The 17,005-nt window shown below is 41.2% G+C and overlaps 1 protein-coding gene across 2 annotated transcripts in view; it reads left to right on the top strand.

The window, feature by feature from the left end:
• mad1l1 (mitotic arrest deficient 1 like 1) overlaps window positions 1-17,005 on the top strand; it is a 996,118-nt gene that overhangs the window by 16,306 nt on the left and 962,807 nt on the right. For both annotated transcript variants that reach the window (XM_041206006.1, XM_041206007.1), the window contains exons 5-9: window positions 1,909-2,033; window positions 2,968-3,049; window positions 3,638-3,768; window positions 4,822-4,936; window positions 5,752-5,813. In XM_041206006.1, coding sequence (XP_041061940.1) covers window positions 1,909-2,033; window positions 2,968-3,049; window positions 3,638-3,768; window positions 4,822-4,936; window positions 5,752-5,813 — 515 coding nt within the window. The remainder of the gene's footprint in view (window positions 1-1,908; window positions 2,034-2,967; window positions 3,050-3,637; window positions 3,769-4,821; window positions 4,937-5,751; window positions 5,814-17,005) is intronic.

The raw sequence follows: 17,005 nt of genomic DNA, 5'->3' as shown, positions 1-17,005 counted from the left end.
GACTTAAAGCCACAACCTTATGACTAGGAAGTGAACTGCTGTCACCACAGCAACTGTTATGTGCGTAAGAGGGATCTGTAATATTTATGTGGGTATTGAGGACCTCTCATGGTGGAAACCTACTGCAGCACAATTTAAGAACGTTCTTAGTTCCAAATGATTTTGTCACTACTTATAGAAGAATACGCTCGCCTATACAACAAGATTAATTTTCCATGTCAGTGTTGGTACATTGTCTAATCTGTGGATATTCTGTGCTTGACTATTAACTTGCCATTAAAAAAATTTTGTAATGTTGAAAGATGCTTCCCTACTGCCCCCACAAACGCGTGTTTTAATCAAGTGTAGAAGCTTACTGAATTAGTTGGTACTCATTGAACTAATTTGTACTTTGCCAAAAGCACTGCACTAATACTTGGACATTATTTTAAAAAATAAAGACAGAAGAATTATGAAACAAGTGTTCACCTTTGATGAGGTAACACTGTAATAAATATACTGTAGGGAAGAAAAAATACTTGGACACCATTACTGCTAGTGTTTTTTTTTAAGCTACAAGTCTTTGTGAATGTAGGATTAAAATATTGAGCATATGATCTTGTGTCTGAAATTAGGGTTATTCTTTGGACTATGCTGGACCAGGTCGTTTTTCACGTTCATAGTGTCCTTCATTTCTGGTTTTGTTCCTCTGCCTTTTTCATTTGCTGAAGGCAGTCACTCACGTTGGGGAGGTCAGGGGCAGCTGTCCTCTGGTATCTTGCAGTCAAAGACCATTCTTCATGTTTCAGCTTAGGCTGTTGATTTTGATGATTTACCATGGGAGGCATTACAGCCAAGCCTGATTCCTGTTTCATTTGATGTACATTTTCTACGTGAGCGACTGGATAGGAGTTGGGGTGTGGGAGCACTGACCTGTTTGTTTTCCTCTTTCCCTTTGCATGCTGGCTCCCATCCACCCCAATAAAAGATGGTAAACCAAGAAATCAAATCTAGTACCTGGTTGAATTCTGAGGTGTTAGCTGTGGTTGATTTGGTAGCAATATTGCCTCTGTGTCAGGAGATTGTGGGCTCAAGTCCCAGTTTAGTGACCTGAGCAAAACAATCTAGGCTGACATGCTAGTGAGGTACTGAGGGAATGCTTAACTGTCAGAGGTGCCATCTTTCAGATAAAACATTAAACTGAGGCCCCATCTGTCCCCTCAGGTCAATGTAAAAATCCTATGGCATTCTTTCAAAGAAAAATAGGGCAGTTATCCCAGGTGTGCTGGTCAATATTTATCCCTCAGTCAATATCACAGAACATTATCTGATTATTGTCACATTGCTGTTTATTGGAAATTGCAGTGCAGAAATTGGTGGCTGCAATTCCTACATTATAACAGTGACCACACTTTAGAAGTATTTCATTTATTATTAAGAGTTTTGAGATGTCCAGTGGTTGCGAAAGGTACATTTTAAAGGAAAGTTTGTCTTTTTCTTTTATAAGATTTGAGACTACATTAATTGGATTATGATTAATGGATTATGCTGAGGTGTTGTTTGCTTGTGTTTCCTGTTATGGGGTTTTTGTTAGAGGAAAAGCCTTGTTATCCACTGCAAATGCTTGACCACTATTAAGGTAAACCTTTATTCCATAAGTGCTGACAACAGGAGATGCTCTGTTTATTTTGTATATGTTTTGAAATAGCAACAGCAACAAAAGTGTTCTCATTTGTATGATAGAGAGCATGCACATTGAGTATTTAAAAAGTTTAAAATCAATTGTGCCTCCTTTAAAAGTGTACAAAATTGACAATGGTTAAAGAAATGCAAGATGTAATTAACATAATCTTGCAAATTGAAGTTTGGACATTACGCCACTTTTAGTGTTTTCTCTAACCATGATGCTTTCTCTGTATTATAATTCAGACAATTGATGCCCTGAAGGCCAAAATGTCAGAGCAGCAGCGGAAACAGATGACTCAAGAGATGCAGCTGACAACGTTGAGCACAGAGCGTCAGGAGTTACTCGAGCAAGTGGACGTACAACACAAGTAAGTCGAAAATAAACCAGGAGATACATCATCAAACACAACATGCACTGGTTGTTTTAACCCCCATCTCTGTTTCTTCTTTTCAAAATAATTCTTGATGTAAAGGGAGTTTCTGAGCCTGGGAAGAAAACTATTAATTGTTCTTTTCTAAAAATAAAAAAAACCCTTTTTCTGATCATTTTATTTCCCATCTCCTCTGATGGGGCTGATTTGTATTGGAGTCTAGCTTCAATGGAATTGGCAGCCCTTTGATTTCTTGCCCAAGTCACCAATCTTCTTATTTGAGGCCAGGTACTGTCATTATCTTCATTTAGTATCATCAGGCTATGCAACGGTTTTGAATTGCAGCCGACTCCATTATTCTTGCCTTGCTTGAAATCTACAATGTTCTGTTCTTTGCTAAAGACATGGACTCACTGGGATCTGATTCATGGGCGTAGTTGCCTTCTACTGCATCATCCAAGTGACCGTTATTCATTGGTGAACCAAGATGGTAAATGTCAAGAAGGCTATTCGTCTATATGTGCTTTGCAACTAAGCCTAATCTATTATTCTCCGTAAAGGTATAGCATTTAGAAGTGGAACCAGAGTAAATTTTTACCTCCCTAAGCTAAGGATATTGCGACCAATTGTAGGAAGTTAGTACTGCCCCAACTGAGGTCAGCAAAGAGGACTTGAAGGGAGATTGGACTGGGTTTTTCCTCACCTGTGTGGCTGAGACTTGGAGAATTTCTTATGTTTCTATACTGAAATCTTCCATTGCAGGGTGGTAGAGATTTATAGATCCATGAGAAAATTCCTGGAAATAAAACAAATACTTTTTATGTTGAAATCCTTTAGTTCTTGGAGATTGCAGCTGCACTTTCCTTCTAATGTTTCTCTTCCTTTCTCTGACCCAACTTGTTTTAATTTTTTTTTCTTCTTCCCTAAACAGGAAGTGGCAGGAGGCTGTGCAAAAGATTCAGATGCTGGAAGCAGCTCAAGTGGTTAGTGCTGAGAATGAGCAGAGATTGAAGGTGAGCAATACCTTGCTCATTCTGCCTGTTCACAGGAAAGTAAGTCGAATGTTGTGTGCTTCTTTGGAAAGCAACAGCCATTACCAACTGAGGTGTTTAAAGGCGTAAGTGCTCGAAGTTGTGGGTAGGCAGAGAGATTCAAGTGGGATTTTGCGGTATAGAATGTGTGCAGTACTTAAAACGCAGTGGACTAAAAGCTCCAAGTTTCAGTTCCCATTGGGCTTTACTCACGGGGTATAATTAGCCTGCTACAGTTGGGTTGTGTGAGGGGGAAGGAATCATTCACAGTTTGTGCTTCCATTTGTTATCCACTGGCTACTGTTGTTGTGCGTGTGTGCGTGTGTGTGCGCGCGTGAGAGAACAGATTGGATTTGGCAGTAATGCTCCCTGTTCTTCAGTGGCCCAGTATGACTTGTTGAGTGATTATGATGAAAAATGAAGACTTGGATCAAGTATGATATGGCTGCTGGCATCCAAAAAATGATACTCCAGCAACACCACCAGGAAAGTAGAGGGGAAAAAAAATTGGGAATGAAAAAATAAAACTAAAGAATCCCAATACTCATGTTTTGTTTCTTAATTCTCCAGGAATTAGAGAATAAAATAACTCAGCAGGAGCAGGACTCTGTGATAGTGAAGAACATGCGGTCAGATCTGGCTCGAATCCCTGAGCTGGAGAAAGAACTCCGACAGCTGAAGGAGAAAAATGCCTATTGCAAGTAGGATTGATATCCAAAACTAGTAGTGACCACTTGATTAACTTCCTCTAGTGAAACTGATCAGCAATATCTATGTTATTTCCTTGTAACATTGTGAAACAAAATCAAAACATGATATCCCTTCAGTTTAGGTTAGCCTGTTTGATCATAAGAGACTTGTACAGGAACATGGTTTACATTCTTTGAATCTATGTGCATTGCTGCTTTGTAATGCACTCCAGTTTATGCAGTTGTATGATCACTTACACAGCCAGGCCCCAATCTTTCTGGTTAGGGGAAGTGGGTAGGCAATTAGCTCTCAGGGAGGATCTGATCTAAAGTACACAGCACAACTTGTCAGTTTGTTGGGAGAGACCTTCTTGGCTTGGGAGATCTGCACAGAAAGGAAAGAACAGAATTTATGAGAACAAAACTTTTTTTTGTGTACTGAAATTATGGCATTATGTGCTTCCAGCTCAGGTATAGCACAAGGTCAGATCCAGAGCAAAACCTTTATATTTTACCAACAATGGTGAAGAACTGCTCTGGCTGCTATGTGTGGTATATTTTAAAGAGGTCCCTCTTGACTACATTTCTGATATTGTTGCTCATTGCTCAGAGCAATTCCCTGTTCCATTCCTGGCATTGTCTTAATTTCTGCTGAAGAGTAGAGGTACAATTACATTCATTGTGGTCAAATGCATTTCTTGAACCACCATCGCATTTTTGACTGTTGTGGCCAACTTAATTGCAAAGTGAAATAAGATTTTTTCTGTAGGTTTGGATCCAACAGAACTTGAATTGAAGATACCCTAAACTTATTCCACTTTTAAACCCTTACAACCCACCTTCATCCTATGAATCTGAAATTCAAACACTCAAAGGTGAAGGGACAGTGTGCTGCTGTATTCAGTCCTCAGTTTTGCCTTGAAGCGTGAAATGTGTCATATTCTAAAGCTTTCTGCACTTATGCTGATTTGAATTTGCGATCTGAAAAAATTTCAACTCTTAATGTTAGAGCAAAGAATGAAAGCTGCCTTAATATCCTAAGTGAATCCTGTCTTCTGCAAACAGGGAGATGGAAGATAACAATTCACTGCTGAAGGAAGAAATGGAAAGTCTTCGCAAAAAGCTTGAACGTCTTGAGAAATTAAAGGAAGAGAAGGTTACTCTGGAACTGGAGAAAGAGGTTCATGTTTGTTTCATTAAACTTAAGTTTTTTTTTCTTCTCCCCAGCTTCCCAGATACTAAAATTGTCATGACATGGTCAGGTGAAATGGTCTGAATTGGTTGCTCCTTCTCATTCTCATAAGGTTAGAGGCTATGAGACCATAAGACTATTTACCTATTAATACTGTTGGTGGATTTGAGTATATGCCATCACTGGGGGTCCAGTATAAAAGTACAGATTACAGTGCAATTCTGTAGTGAGTTTACATTGGGCTCCCTAACCCCCAGAACATTGCTGACAGTTACTATGGGAAGGGTTTCATGACTATGTTGAGAATATGGAAGGGATTTGCTGATTCAAGGAATGAAAGGTTTTAAGTTATGGGGGAATATTCGTGGGGTTCTCTTCATCAGAACAGAGAAGGTTAAATGAAGAGCTGATAGAGGTGCTCAACATTCTGAAGCACTTTGATGCAGTAAATTGGTCCATTGGTCAGCGAATGGTTGGTAAGAAGGCATACATTTTAATATATTCACTAAAAGAACAAAGAGGATACAAGAACTTATTAATACATAAAATGGCTAACCAGAAACAATAATGGAACAGATTCCCTCGCAGGTTTTGAAAAGGAAATTGATAAGTATTTGAAAAAGTTATAACGGGAAGGCGACTGGGCCCAGTTGGATAGCTGTTTGATTTGGTTCACCTGTAATGGATTAAAGGGCCTCTCTTTAAAGTTCTATAATTCAGTTACACTTGTTAACTTTTAATGTGAAGACTTTAAATTAAGGAATGATTTTCAGATTATGTTACTATTATTTTTCTTATTTTAGAAATTGCTGGCAAAGTTACAAAGTTGGGAGAATGTGGAGCAAACTTCGGGACTAAACATTCGGTAGGATTCTGCAGCAAAACCTTAATTTCTCTTTCTTTCCAAAAGAAGGCAGCCAACTGCATCCATAACACTTTTTTGTCTTTTTCTTCTTTAACTCTGCCTGCTGCCTACCTGTGTTGTATCTCTCCCATATGAATATTCACCATTGCGCTTTCCATTGGGTTAAATGTGACTGAATGGACTACATAGTGCAGTGACCGATCCTTTTATTACATGCCTACAGTTGAGACTTGACACCTTGCGTCTTGCTGATGCAGAATGTAAAGTCAATGTTAGATTTCAGGATAATCTGATTACACAAATTGTCTTGTACAGGTTGTGTTGTATCCCAACTGTAATCACTCACAAGTGACCTTTTGTGAGACTGTCAGCTGAAAAACATGTTGAAATAAGAACAGAAAATGTTGGGAATGTACAACAGGTCGGTCAGCCTCTGAAAGAGGAAAGGCAGCATTTCTGGAGCAAAATCTTTTCTTTTGCAGAGTCTACCTGTTGTGCTGTGCACTTCCAATGTTTTGTATTTTATTTCTCATCCAAATTTCCAGAATTTGCTTTCCTTTTTAACCTCTAAACGTTTTTATTTATCAATAGATTTTCCAGAAGGTTAGCTTTGTACCCATCTGATCACTTTGTTACAATTTGCACTGCTAATCATTTCAACTCTTGAATATGTCAGCTACATAGATGGCAGGATTTGTATTTCCTTTATAATGTAGCTTTTGTGATTAAAAATAACCATTAACTACATACAACTTTACTTATGAATGGTGGTCCATCTCACAAAATGGGACTATTTAAAAACAAACATGGGGTAACATGAAGGGTCATGAGGACTCGAAGGGTCATGAGGACTTGAAACATCAACTCTTTTCTTCTCCGCCGATGCTGCCAGACCTGCTGAGTTTTTCCAGGTAATTCTGTTTTTGTTTTTGTATGGGGTAACACGCTCAGTCTCCGCTCAGACACCCTCAATCTCTCCCTGGACACCCTCAGTGTCCCCCTGGACACCCTCAGTGGCCCCCTCAGACACCCTCAGTGTCCCCCTCGGACACCCTCAGTGTCCCCCTCGGACACCCTCAGTGTCCCCCCTCGGACACCCTCAGTGTCCCCCCTCGGACACCCTCAGTGTCCCCCCTCGGACACCCTCAGTGTCCCCCCTCGGACACCCTCAGTGTCCCCCCTCGGACACCCTCAGTGTCCCCCCTCGGACACCCTCAGTGTCCCCCCTCGGACACCCTCAGTGTCACCCCTCGGACACCCTCAGTGTCCCCCCTCGGACACCCTCAGTGTCCCCCCTCGGACACCCTCAGTGTCCCCCCTCGGACACCCTCAGTGTCCCCCCTCGGACACCCTCAGTGTCCCCCCTCGGACACCCTCAGTGTCCCCCCTCGGACACCCTCAGTGTCCCCCCTCGGACACCCTCAGTGTCCCCCCTCGGACACCCTCAGTGTCCCCCCTCGGACACCCTCAGTGTCCCCCCTCGGACACCCTCAGTGTCCCCCCTCGGACACCCTCAGTGTCCCCCCTCGGACACCCTCAGTGTCCCCCCTCGGACACCCTCAGTGTCCCCCCTCGGACACCCTCAGTGTCCCCCCTCGGACACCCTCAGTGTCCCCCCTCGGACACCCTCAGTGTCACCCCTCGGACACCCTCAGTGTCACCCCTCGGACACCCTCAGTGTCACCCCTCGGACACCCTCAGTGTCACCCCTCGGACACCCTCAGTGTCACCCCTCGGACACCCTCAGTGTCACCCCTCGGACACCCTCAGTGTCACCCCTCGGACACCCTCAGATTGTCTTCCTGGGAAATTACCTGGTTCACTTTTAATTGTAAAATTTGCAAGAGACACCAATGCCAATAGTGCAGGATGCCATGAAGATTGAAAAGAGTAGGAAGGAGAGCTAGACAAATTAGGAAGAAGTAATTAACTAATTTGGGTATCCCTGTTGAGAATGTGAGAAGAAACTGGGTCAGTTAAGAGAAGGGCAGAAGCTCCAATATTAATGCAATGATAAAGGGAATTAGTGGGTTATTTTATATTCTAGATTGAAGGCATATATTTTGTCACTAGCATGGCAATAACATTGTTAATTCATTATTTTAGGATGCCCTATGTGTGGTAATTGTGTTCCAGTCCATTATAAACTCGTTTTAACACTTGTGTTCAGTGAGTGAGAAGTTCTTAAAAAGAGCTGACCAATCTTAATTTAAAATTAACCATTTGATAAGTTGCCAACAGAATTTAATTGGATTTATATCAGTTAAGATGCTAGTTGGTTTCTTTTTGAGAATGGCTGAACTCTGGTGGTATTAATATTCAGTTTATTTCATGTGTGCAACTTGCTTGTTCTTATTTCTCCCCCTTTACAAATGGTCTGTTTATAATGACTTTGAAATGAAATGCATAACTCGCTATTAGCTATTTGACAAATTTCCCTGGTTTAAGACATTTTCCAGGGTAATCTGAGGTAGATTGTACACTTTTCAGGACCAAAAATTTGAGCAACAGGTGAAACTAGCCATTTCATGCTGCTACAATGCAGGAGCAACATGAGGGGTATCCTCCACTAACAGGATGCTACCCTCAAGCCAAAAAGACATTCTGCCTATCTCACAAACGAGTAATGTGGTATATGAATTTCAGTGCCGGTGCGATGCCAGGTATGTAGGCTGTATTTTCCAACAACTGGTGGACCGTATCAAACAGCATGTCCCTTTGGCTGCTCGCAACAGCCAAAGTACTGACCATACCCAACCAGCCAGTGCTTGCAGAACTCTTAAGATAAGTGTCCAACATTAGGTGTGATTCTGTGATTGGACAGCACTTGTTAAACAATTCTGATTCTGGTAAGAATTACACTGACAACCGACTTAAGGCTATCAGTTGGGCTAACAGTGTGGCTCACCTACGCATGCTAGAAGCTACGTATATTCACACATGGGGCCCTGTCCTTTGCAGATAGAAGGAGCATGTCTACACATTACACCTTTTTCAACTAAAAAGCTTGAGGGACAGCTATTCCCTGGTTCATTCTCCAGGGCAATGCCTTGACTAATCAGAGCTGACTGCCTGGTTTGAATTTAAACAAGAGTTTGGCAGTTAACTTTTTCCTGGTGCATTCTCCATGGCAATCACTATCCACTTGCCAACTAATTAGTACTCTCTTCTAATGTAGTATAAATTGTTGTTCCCTTTACAATTGGTATCCTGGCGAATCTGTCCTGATGAGTGCAAGATGAAAAGCTTTGACAGCACACTTCATTTCAGCAATAAAAAAGGGAAGTGTTAAAGGGGGAAATGTTGGAGATGTTTAAGAACCTTGCTGTGTTCAAAGTGAATAATTTGGCCATTGGTAATATCGTGACCTTGTGAGTTCTTGGAGGGCACTTATTTGAATTTCTACAGGTACTATAATTCATTATAAACTGAGAACTTGACATTTAGAAAAATGCTATATTTGGGCTAGACCTGTACACCTTGAGCCCATGTTCTTGTTCAGATGGTAGAATGATCGGTTAATTCCTGTTTTCTACTAAATTATGGTCATTTATCAGCAATATTCCCTAAATAGATTCTTACTGTAATAGTATATCTGTTAATGGATTAAAGCACCTGTATGTTGGTTTGGGACTGAAAAAGCATTTTGTGGGTTTTGGACTGGTCTGTGTTGTGACAGGCACTTGCGTGCTCTGTCTGGTCCTAAATTAGAATAATGCTGTGATTTTACTTTAGAACTTTGTTTGAAAATAAGTACCTTCTTAAAACAGAAAAGAACGTTACGTTTTCTCCAATATGTGGTCAGTTAGGCGTACCATGGAGGACTGTTGATGTACTGTTGCTCATCTGAAGGCAGAGGGTGGCCTGTCTGGCTATTCTGAGAATCAGCAGTAACTGGCTGTTATAGTAAATGGCTATATAGTACACTACAAGGGGAATAGTTGGACAACATGCAAGGTCTTGAAAGATTTTTGAAGGGGTGATTGAAGAGATGTTTTATAGGAAGCTTTGGAAAGTAAACAAGAGAGACTTACAATTACACAGTGTCATTGAGTATGTTTGGGGTATCCTAATATGCTTTACAGCCAATGATATACTATTGAAGTGTCGTCACTGGCATGCTGCAAGAAATGGTCAGACAATTTGTGCATTGCAAGCTCCCACAAGCAGCAGTGAGATAACAACTGGATAATCTGTTTTAATGATGGTGGTTGAGGGCTAAATATTGGCCAGAACACTGGGGAGAACTCTGCTATCCTTCTAAATAGTGCTGTTGTATCTTTTACATTCACTTGAGAGGGCAGATGGATACTTGGTTAATGTTTCATCTGAAAGGTGGCACCTCTGACAGCTTTGTACGACCTCAGTACTGCACAGGAGTGTGCGTAGATTTTATGCTCAAGTCAGTAGAGTGGTTCTTAAATGCATGGCCTTCTGATTTGGAGGTAAAAGAGCAACCACTGAGCACCAGAGTAGGGAAAGGATTAGTAAGGCAGTGACTCTGGAAAGGATTCAGAGGGCAGGAGCATATTGCCTGCATCCCACTGATAATGAAGCAGAAACAAGTGGGGGTCAGATAATGAATCTGCAGGTTGGGGTATGCAAGAAGTTTTCCATCATGGGGTGTTGTGAGCACATGAAGTGGATTGAAAATGAAGATCTTGAAATTGATTTGCTGGAAGACGGGGAGCCAGTGCAGCTGGGAAAGGGTGGGCATATGGGACTTGGGTAGGTATGGCCTAAGGCTACAGAATTCTGGATTAGCCCCACAATTTATGTAAGGTCAGAGATGGGAGAGGTGGCCTGAGAGACTCGTCCCTTGAGATAGTGAAGTGTAGATGAGGGCCTCTGTAGCAGAGTAGGTGTGAGTGGGTCACTTAACTGTGTACAGTTGGTTTTGGAATATAATGGGATGAATAAGAACTGGATATGGTTAGCAAATGGCCTGGATTTTCCTCAAGTTCTGTCGAAGGGTCATGAGGACTCGAAACGTCAACTCTTTTCTTCTCCGCCGATGCTGCCAGACCTGCTGAGTTTTTCCAGGTAATTCTGTTTTTGTTTTGGATTTCCAGCATCCGCAGTTTTTTTTTTTCTCTGGATTTTCCTCGTTGAGTTCCAACAAATATATCCAGGTATCAGCAATTCAGCAAGATTTGCTGTAGTGCTAATCTGATGCAGCAGGGGGCAATGTTGTCATTGTGGCAGAGCGAGTGCAGCTACAGCTCTGTCTGGCTGCAGAAGTCGTGCTCTTGGATTGTTAGCAATGATATATGTATCTGTTAACTGCCTTCCTCTAATAGCATATGTAGTGTAATTGACGTTCATTTAAATTAGTGAAAACTTTAAATGCAGATCCTTCTGAAACAATACTTGTTAAATTTGGAGCACTTGCATAGCTTATGTACATAATGCATTTTAGATGTTATGCGATAGAATGCCTGAAAAGATCGGTTTACTGTAGCCAGCACTGGAAGATTATAATGAAGTTGTTTTTATGTTAGGTTAATATATGATAGCTCACAACACACAAGTCTTTCACAGCCAGCTGCATCCCAGGATTAATGAAGGTTGCAGGTCAGTAAAATGTGGTTACAAATGAGGTCTTGCCAGTCACTGTCCTTTGCAAGTTTGGTGTGGTTGCTTTCGGGTTGCAGCCAACTGTAGAAAATCCATCTTCGAGAGACAAGATCATTAAGATGGGACTTGGCTAAATACAAAAACCAGCATCAGACCCTTGTAAAATGCCATTGAATTTATATTTTCATTGGTGTTGTATGTTCAAAGGAAAAACTTGGGAGTGGGGGAGCTGAAATTCAAGTTCGGTTAAATTATAGTTTTGATTTTGATGGATTTTTTTCATTCTTATAGCTACTGCTTTGTCTCTACCTACAGTAAAGTAGTTAAAGGGTTGACTTTATGTAGCACTGTGCTTCCACCATTCTGCTTGTCTGATGGTATTTAATTGGAGTTTAAACTCCGCATTGGTCTGATGGATGATGTGTTATAGATAAGTAGCAATATCCCAATGAGGTTTCAGTCTGTTCCAGTATTTGATGGATGATGTGTAATAGATGCCTGACAATATCCCAGTGAGGCTTTTGGCCTATATCTGATTCTGATGAGTGATAAGTGCTCTCTATCCAACAGAATTGTTCTGGGATTTTGGCTTGTGCCTGAGCTTAATGGATAAGATATTTTGGGTATTTTACAATATTTGTATGTAGTTTGTACTTTTTCCTCAGCTTGAAGGATGACTTGTTAGTCTCCCCTCTCTTTCCACACCCAGGTATTCTATATTTCCAGTAGTTCTTGTTGCCACGTACCATTTAAGTATAGACAGGTGATTTGACCCCTATTATAAGGTTGTTTGGTGTCTCACTAAGGTCTGGAGGCTTGTAAGGTTAAACATTGAGTGTTCATTGGTAATCCATAACCATATATGTATCCAGGGTGCTGTCTTCATGCTGGGTCCTTCCAGACTCGACTCTATACACTGTCTACTATCATGTGACTCTACATATTACCGTGGAAGATACTGTTCTCCAGTCCCACATTGCCTCTTGCTGTGCTGACCATCCTTATACTACAATCCCATTGGTTGCCAGTATTGCTTCCAAAGTTTGCAACTGCACCCTTCCTTATTCCCAATTTTACCTTATTTATTAGGGTACATGTGGCCTTCTGTTATCTTGCTCAGCTTGTTGTACAGTAAGTTTTAATTGCAGGTGGACTATTCGACAATGTATCTGTAAGAACCAAGCTTCGATTCTATTCTCTAATACCTGGGGAGTTCCAAGATAGTTGACGAAGAGCCCTGGCTAATTCCTTTTCCACTGTCTAGCTTGGGAATGGTGCAAGCTCCTAATCTGTCAGATTTGCTGAACTCAATTTTACAATTGAGCATAGATCTGAACCGATCCTAAGCTTTAGGAATTCAAAAATATAAAATAAGGCTAATACAAAAGCAAATTATTGCTGATGCTGGAAATCTGAAATAAAAATGGCAAATACTAGGAATGCTCAGCAGGTGTCTGAAGTTCTGTGGAGAAAGAAACAGTTAATGTTTCATGGCTGCTATTTCAGTTCTCTACCTTGCTCCCATTCTGACCTTTCTGCCCATAGCCTGCTGCAATGTTCCAACGTAGCTCAATGCAAGCTTGAAGAACAGCAGCTCATCTTTTGATAGGAAACTTCACAGCCTTCTGGACTCAAGATTGAGTTCTGCAATTTTAAACCATAACTTCTGCCCCCATTTTGTTTTGTGTTTCTTTGCTGATTCGTTTTTCGTCCTGTTGATTTCTACCTCGGTATCTGAGGAGTTCTGAATGGTCCTGACCACAGTTCAATCATCAGTGAATATCCTCACTTCTGTCATTATAATGGAGGGAATGTCATTGATGAAGTAGCTAAAGATAGCTAGACCTAGGACCTCGCAGTAATGTCCTGGACCTGAGATGTTTAGCCTCCAACAACCATCTTCCTTTGTGCTAGGTATGACTAATCAGTGTAGAGTTTTCCACCTGATTCCCATTTACTTCAGTTTTGCTAGGGCTCCTTGATGTTGTACTGAGTCAAATGCTGCCTTGATGTCAAGGGCAGTCACTCTCACCTCTGAATTCAACTTTTTTCTCCCCCATGTTTGGACCAAGTCTGTAATGAGGCCTGGAGCTGAGTGGCTCTGGGGAACCCAAATTGAGCATTGGTGGGTAGGTTATTGTTGAGTAAGTGCCACTTACATCTTCCATCACCTTTCATCACTTTGTTAATGATCGAGAGGAGGATGATGAGGTGGTAATTAGCTGGATTGGGTTTGATTTGTTTTTTTTTAGACAGGACATATCTGAATAATTTTCTACATTGTCGGGTAGATGCTTGTGTTGTGTTGGAACAGCTTGGCTCTGGGTGCGTCTAGCTCTGGAGCACAAATCTTCAGTAATATTGCCAGGATGTTGTCAGGGGCCATAACCTTTGTTGTGTTTCGTGCCTTCAGCTGTTTCTTGATATCATATCAAGTGAATTCAACTGGCTGAAGACTGGACCTTAGGAGGCTGAGGTGGATCGTCTACTTGTAGCTGAGGATGGTTACAAATGCTTCATGCTTGCCTTTCGTAATGATGTGCTGGGCTCCCCCATCATTGTGGAGTTGTTTGGTTATCCACTGCCAATCACCGCTAGATGTGGTGCATCAGCATGAGCTTTAAGCTGATCTATTGGTTGGTTCTATCTTTTGCATGCTGCTTCTGTTGTTTTCTGTCATCATTACTGAGACTCGCTTTTAGTTCCAGATTTATTAATTAAATGAATTTAAATTCCACCAGCTGCCATGGCGGGATTTGAACTTGTATCCCCAGAACATTTGTGGGTGCCTCCAGATTACTTGTGCAGTAACATTACCTCTATGTCACTGTCCCCTTGACTCTGTTCATGTGGAGAAATTATTTCAACTGGACAAGTTTGGGAGGACCTGGGTCACACTAAGGGCCAGGGAGACAAATTGTGGACCCTGGTGTTTCTCCTGTTTCCGAGCACCCTTTTGTCCCAAATTTAACCTTAATCATGCATGATATTTTTTCTCCTTTCATGATTCACCAATCAGTTCACCAAGCAATCACAGGTCCTAGTAAAATGATAACTCCCATTGTTGGTATCTGGTTGCAGATATCATCTAGTATAATATAAAGCACAGGTCATTAATATTAAGATCAGCAACAATACAATGCATTGTTAGTTTGTGTGCATCCTGTAGGTGATCCCACTGCAACTATTAAACAAAATAGAGAGAGTAAATTTTACTTTAACAACGTTGTGCAGTATTGTTAATTTGACAGGAAAATATTAGTTATTTATAACACTCTGGAGATGAGAACACTGATTTCGGTGACTGCCTGTAAGATGTTCTACACGTTGCATCATATGGACGTGGTGACAGTGAATTCATATTTGGGGTAAAGATTCAATACTTGCAACCCAGATGAACTAAGATCTTTTCCATTCTGTAGAAGTAGAAGGACATTTTCTTCTACCTGGGTGCATGATATTATTCAAGATAATTATTTCATACAAGGGGTGTAATTGATTCTGTTTTATCAGTAATCTCACAAGGTTGAAAGATCAAATGACTCCTGATCACAACTGATTGAACAATGTAGATCTTCACTTTCAGTGTGAAGTGTTGGAGCCCTCTGGTGTCCCTGTACAACACAAATTTTAAGAGATTAGAGGACAAAGACTGGTTCACAATGGTATTTTCTTGATCAGTAAGTCTGAAGATTCTGCTGCTTCTCACTACAATATATTTTCAACATCTACTAGGGCAACACAACTTTATCACGATATTTCAATACTTCAAAAAAAACTCCTAAAAAAGCACCAAGATAGAGTGGGATAATAGGTAAGTAGACAAAAGGATAAGATTGAAGTCAATGGAAAAGACTCTTTGACAATTATGTGCAGTTTAAAACAGGTTACTGATTCACAATGAGCTCATTACACACTCCTATCCTCAATTTCACTCCACAAAGCCTGATCACAGTAAACTTTCATTAGCAACAAAATAAACAACTCCAGCCATGGTTCCACCCTCTTCACAGGATAATTATGGATGACGAAGGCCATCTAGCCCAGTTCATTTCATCCATCCCAGAATGACATACTAAAGTATATATTATGAGCAGGAGTAGGCTATTTGGCTCCTTGAGCCTGCTGCGCCATTTGATAACGTTGCATACGTTATACCAGTGACTACAACTCAGAAGTACTTGAATGGCTAGAAAGTGATTAGGGACGTTGTGAAAGGTGTTGTATAAATGTAAGTTTTGTCTTTCTTTTGTTACACCTGCATACATTAGGCAGAGTGATTGTAACAATGGTGAAATTGGAGGCCTAATGCTGATAATCACAGAGCAATCAATGATGTTATAAAGAAATCACTATGCTTACAAATTCAACTCTGTAGCTAATATAACCTTACCATTCTGACTTCTCTGGTGCCAGCCCACTGTTGTACAATTATGTTGTACACTATGAATTTACAGCCTATCCATAGGTTCCATTTGATGTTGCATTACATTTGCACTAAATAAATGTGCAAATAGTATTTGAAACAAATTCTAATTGTTCGAGGTGAGAGAGGAGCAGGCAAAGGAAAAGAAGCTTTTAGAAGGTACAAGGGAAGCAACTTAGTGGAGTACAGAAAGTGCAGGGTGGAGCTTAAGAAAGCAATTAGGAGAGCAAAGAGGGGACATGAGAAAGCTCTGGCTCGTAAAAGTAGGGAAAATCCCAAGATATTCTATAAGTATATCAATGGGAAGAGGATAACCAGGGAAAGAGTAGGTTCTCATAAGGGACCAAGGGGGCAATCTATGGGTGGAGCCAGAGGACATCACTAGAGTGTTGAATGAATACTTCACATCCATCTTCACCCAAGAGAATGAGGATGAAGGTATTGAACTCGGGGAGAGAGACTGCGAGGTTCTTAAGCAAATTGATGTAGGGAGTGACAGGGTATTGGAGGTGTTGGCAGGCTTAAAAGTGGACAAATCTCCAGGTCCAAATGATTTGTGTCCCAGAATGCTGAGGGAGGCAAGGGAGGAGATCGCAGTGGCTCTGACCCAAAATTTTGATTCCTCTCTGGCCGCAGGGGAGGTGCCAGAGGACTGGAGAATAGCTGATGTGGTTCCGCTATTTTAAGAAGGGTTGTAGAGATAAACCAGGGAACTACAGGCCAGTGAGTCTCACATCAGTGGTAGGGAAACAATTGGAGGAAATTCTGAAGGAGAGAATCTATCTCCACTTGGAGAGGCAAGGTTTGATCAGGGATAGTTAGCATGGCTTTGTCAGAGGGAGGTCATGCCTAACAAGTTCGATAGAATTTTTTGAGGAGGTGACCAAGTGTGTAGATGAGGGCAGTGCAGTTGATGTAGTTTATATGGATTTCAGCAAAGCCTTTGACTGGGTCCCACATGGGAGACTTCTAAAGAAGGCAAATGCACATGGGATACAGGGTAATTTCATAAGGTGGATTCAAAATTGGCTTAGGTGTAGGAGACAGAGGGTGATGACAGAAGGATACTTTAGTGACTGGAAACCAGTGTCCAGTGACCTGTGCTCGGTCCCCTATTGTTTGTCATTTGTATAAGTAACATAGGTGACTGTCGGGGATAGGATTAGTAAGTTTGGAGATGACACAAAGA

The sequence above is a fragment of the Carcharodon carcharias genome, chromosome 15 (genome assembly GCF_017639515.1).
Source record: "Carcharodon carcharias isolate sCarCar2 chromosome 15, sCarCar2.pri, whole genome shotgun sequence".
NCBI lineage: Eukaryota > Metazoa > Chordata > Chondrichthyes > Lamniformes > Lamnidae > Carcharodon > Carcharodon carcharias.
The sequence above is the reverse complement of the archived record's forward strand: the minus strand, read 5'-3'. Positions and strand labels throughout refer to the sequence as shown.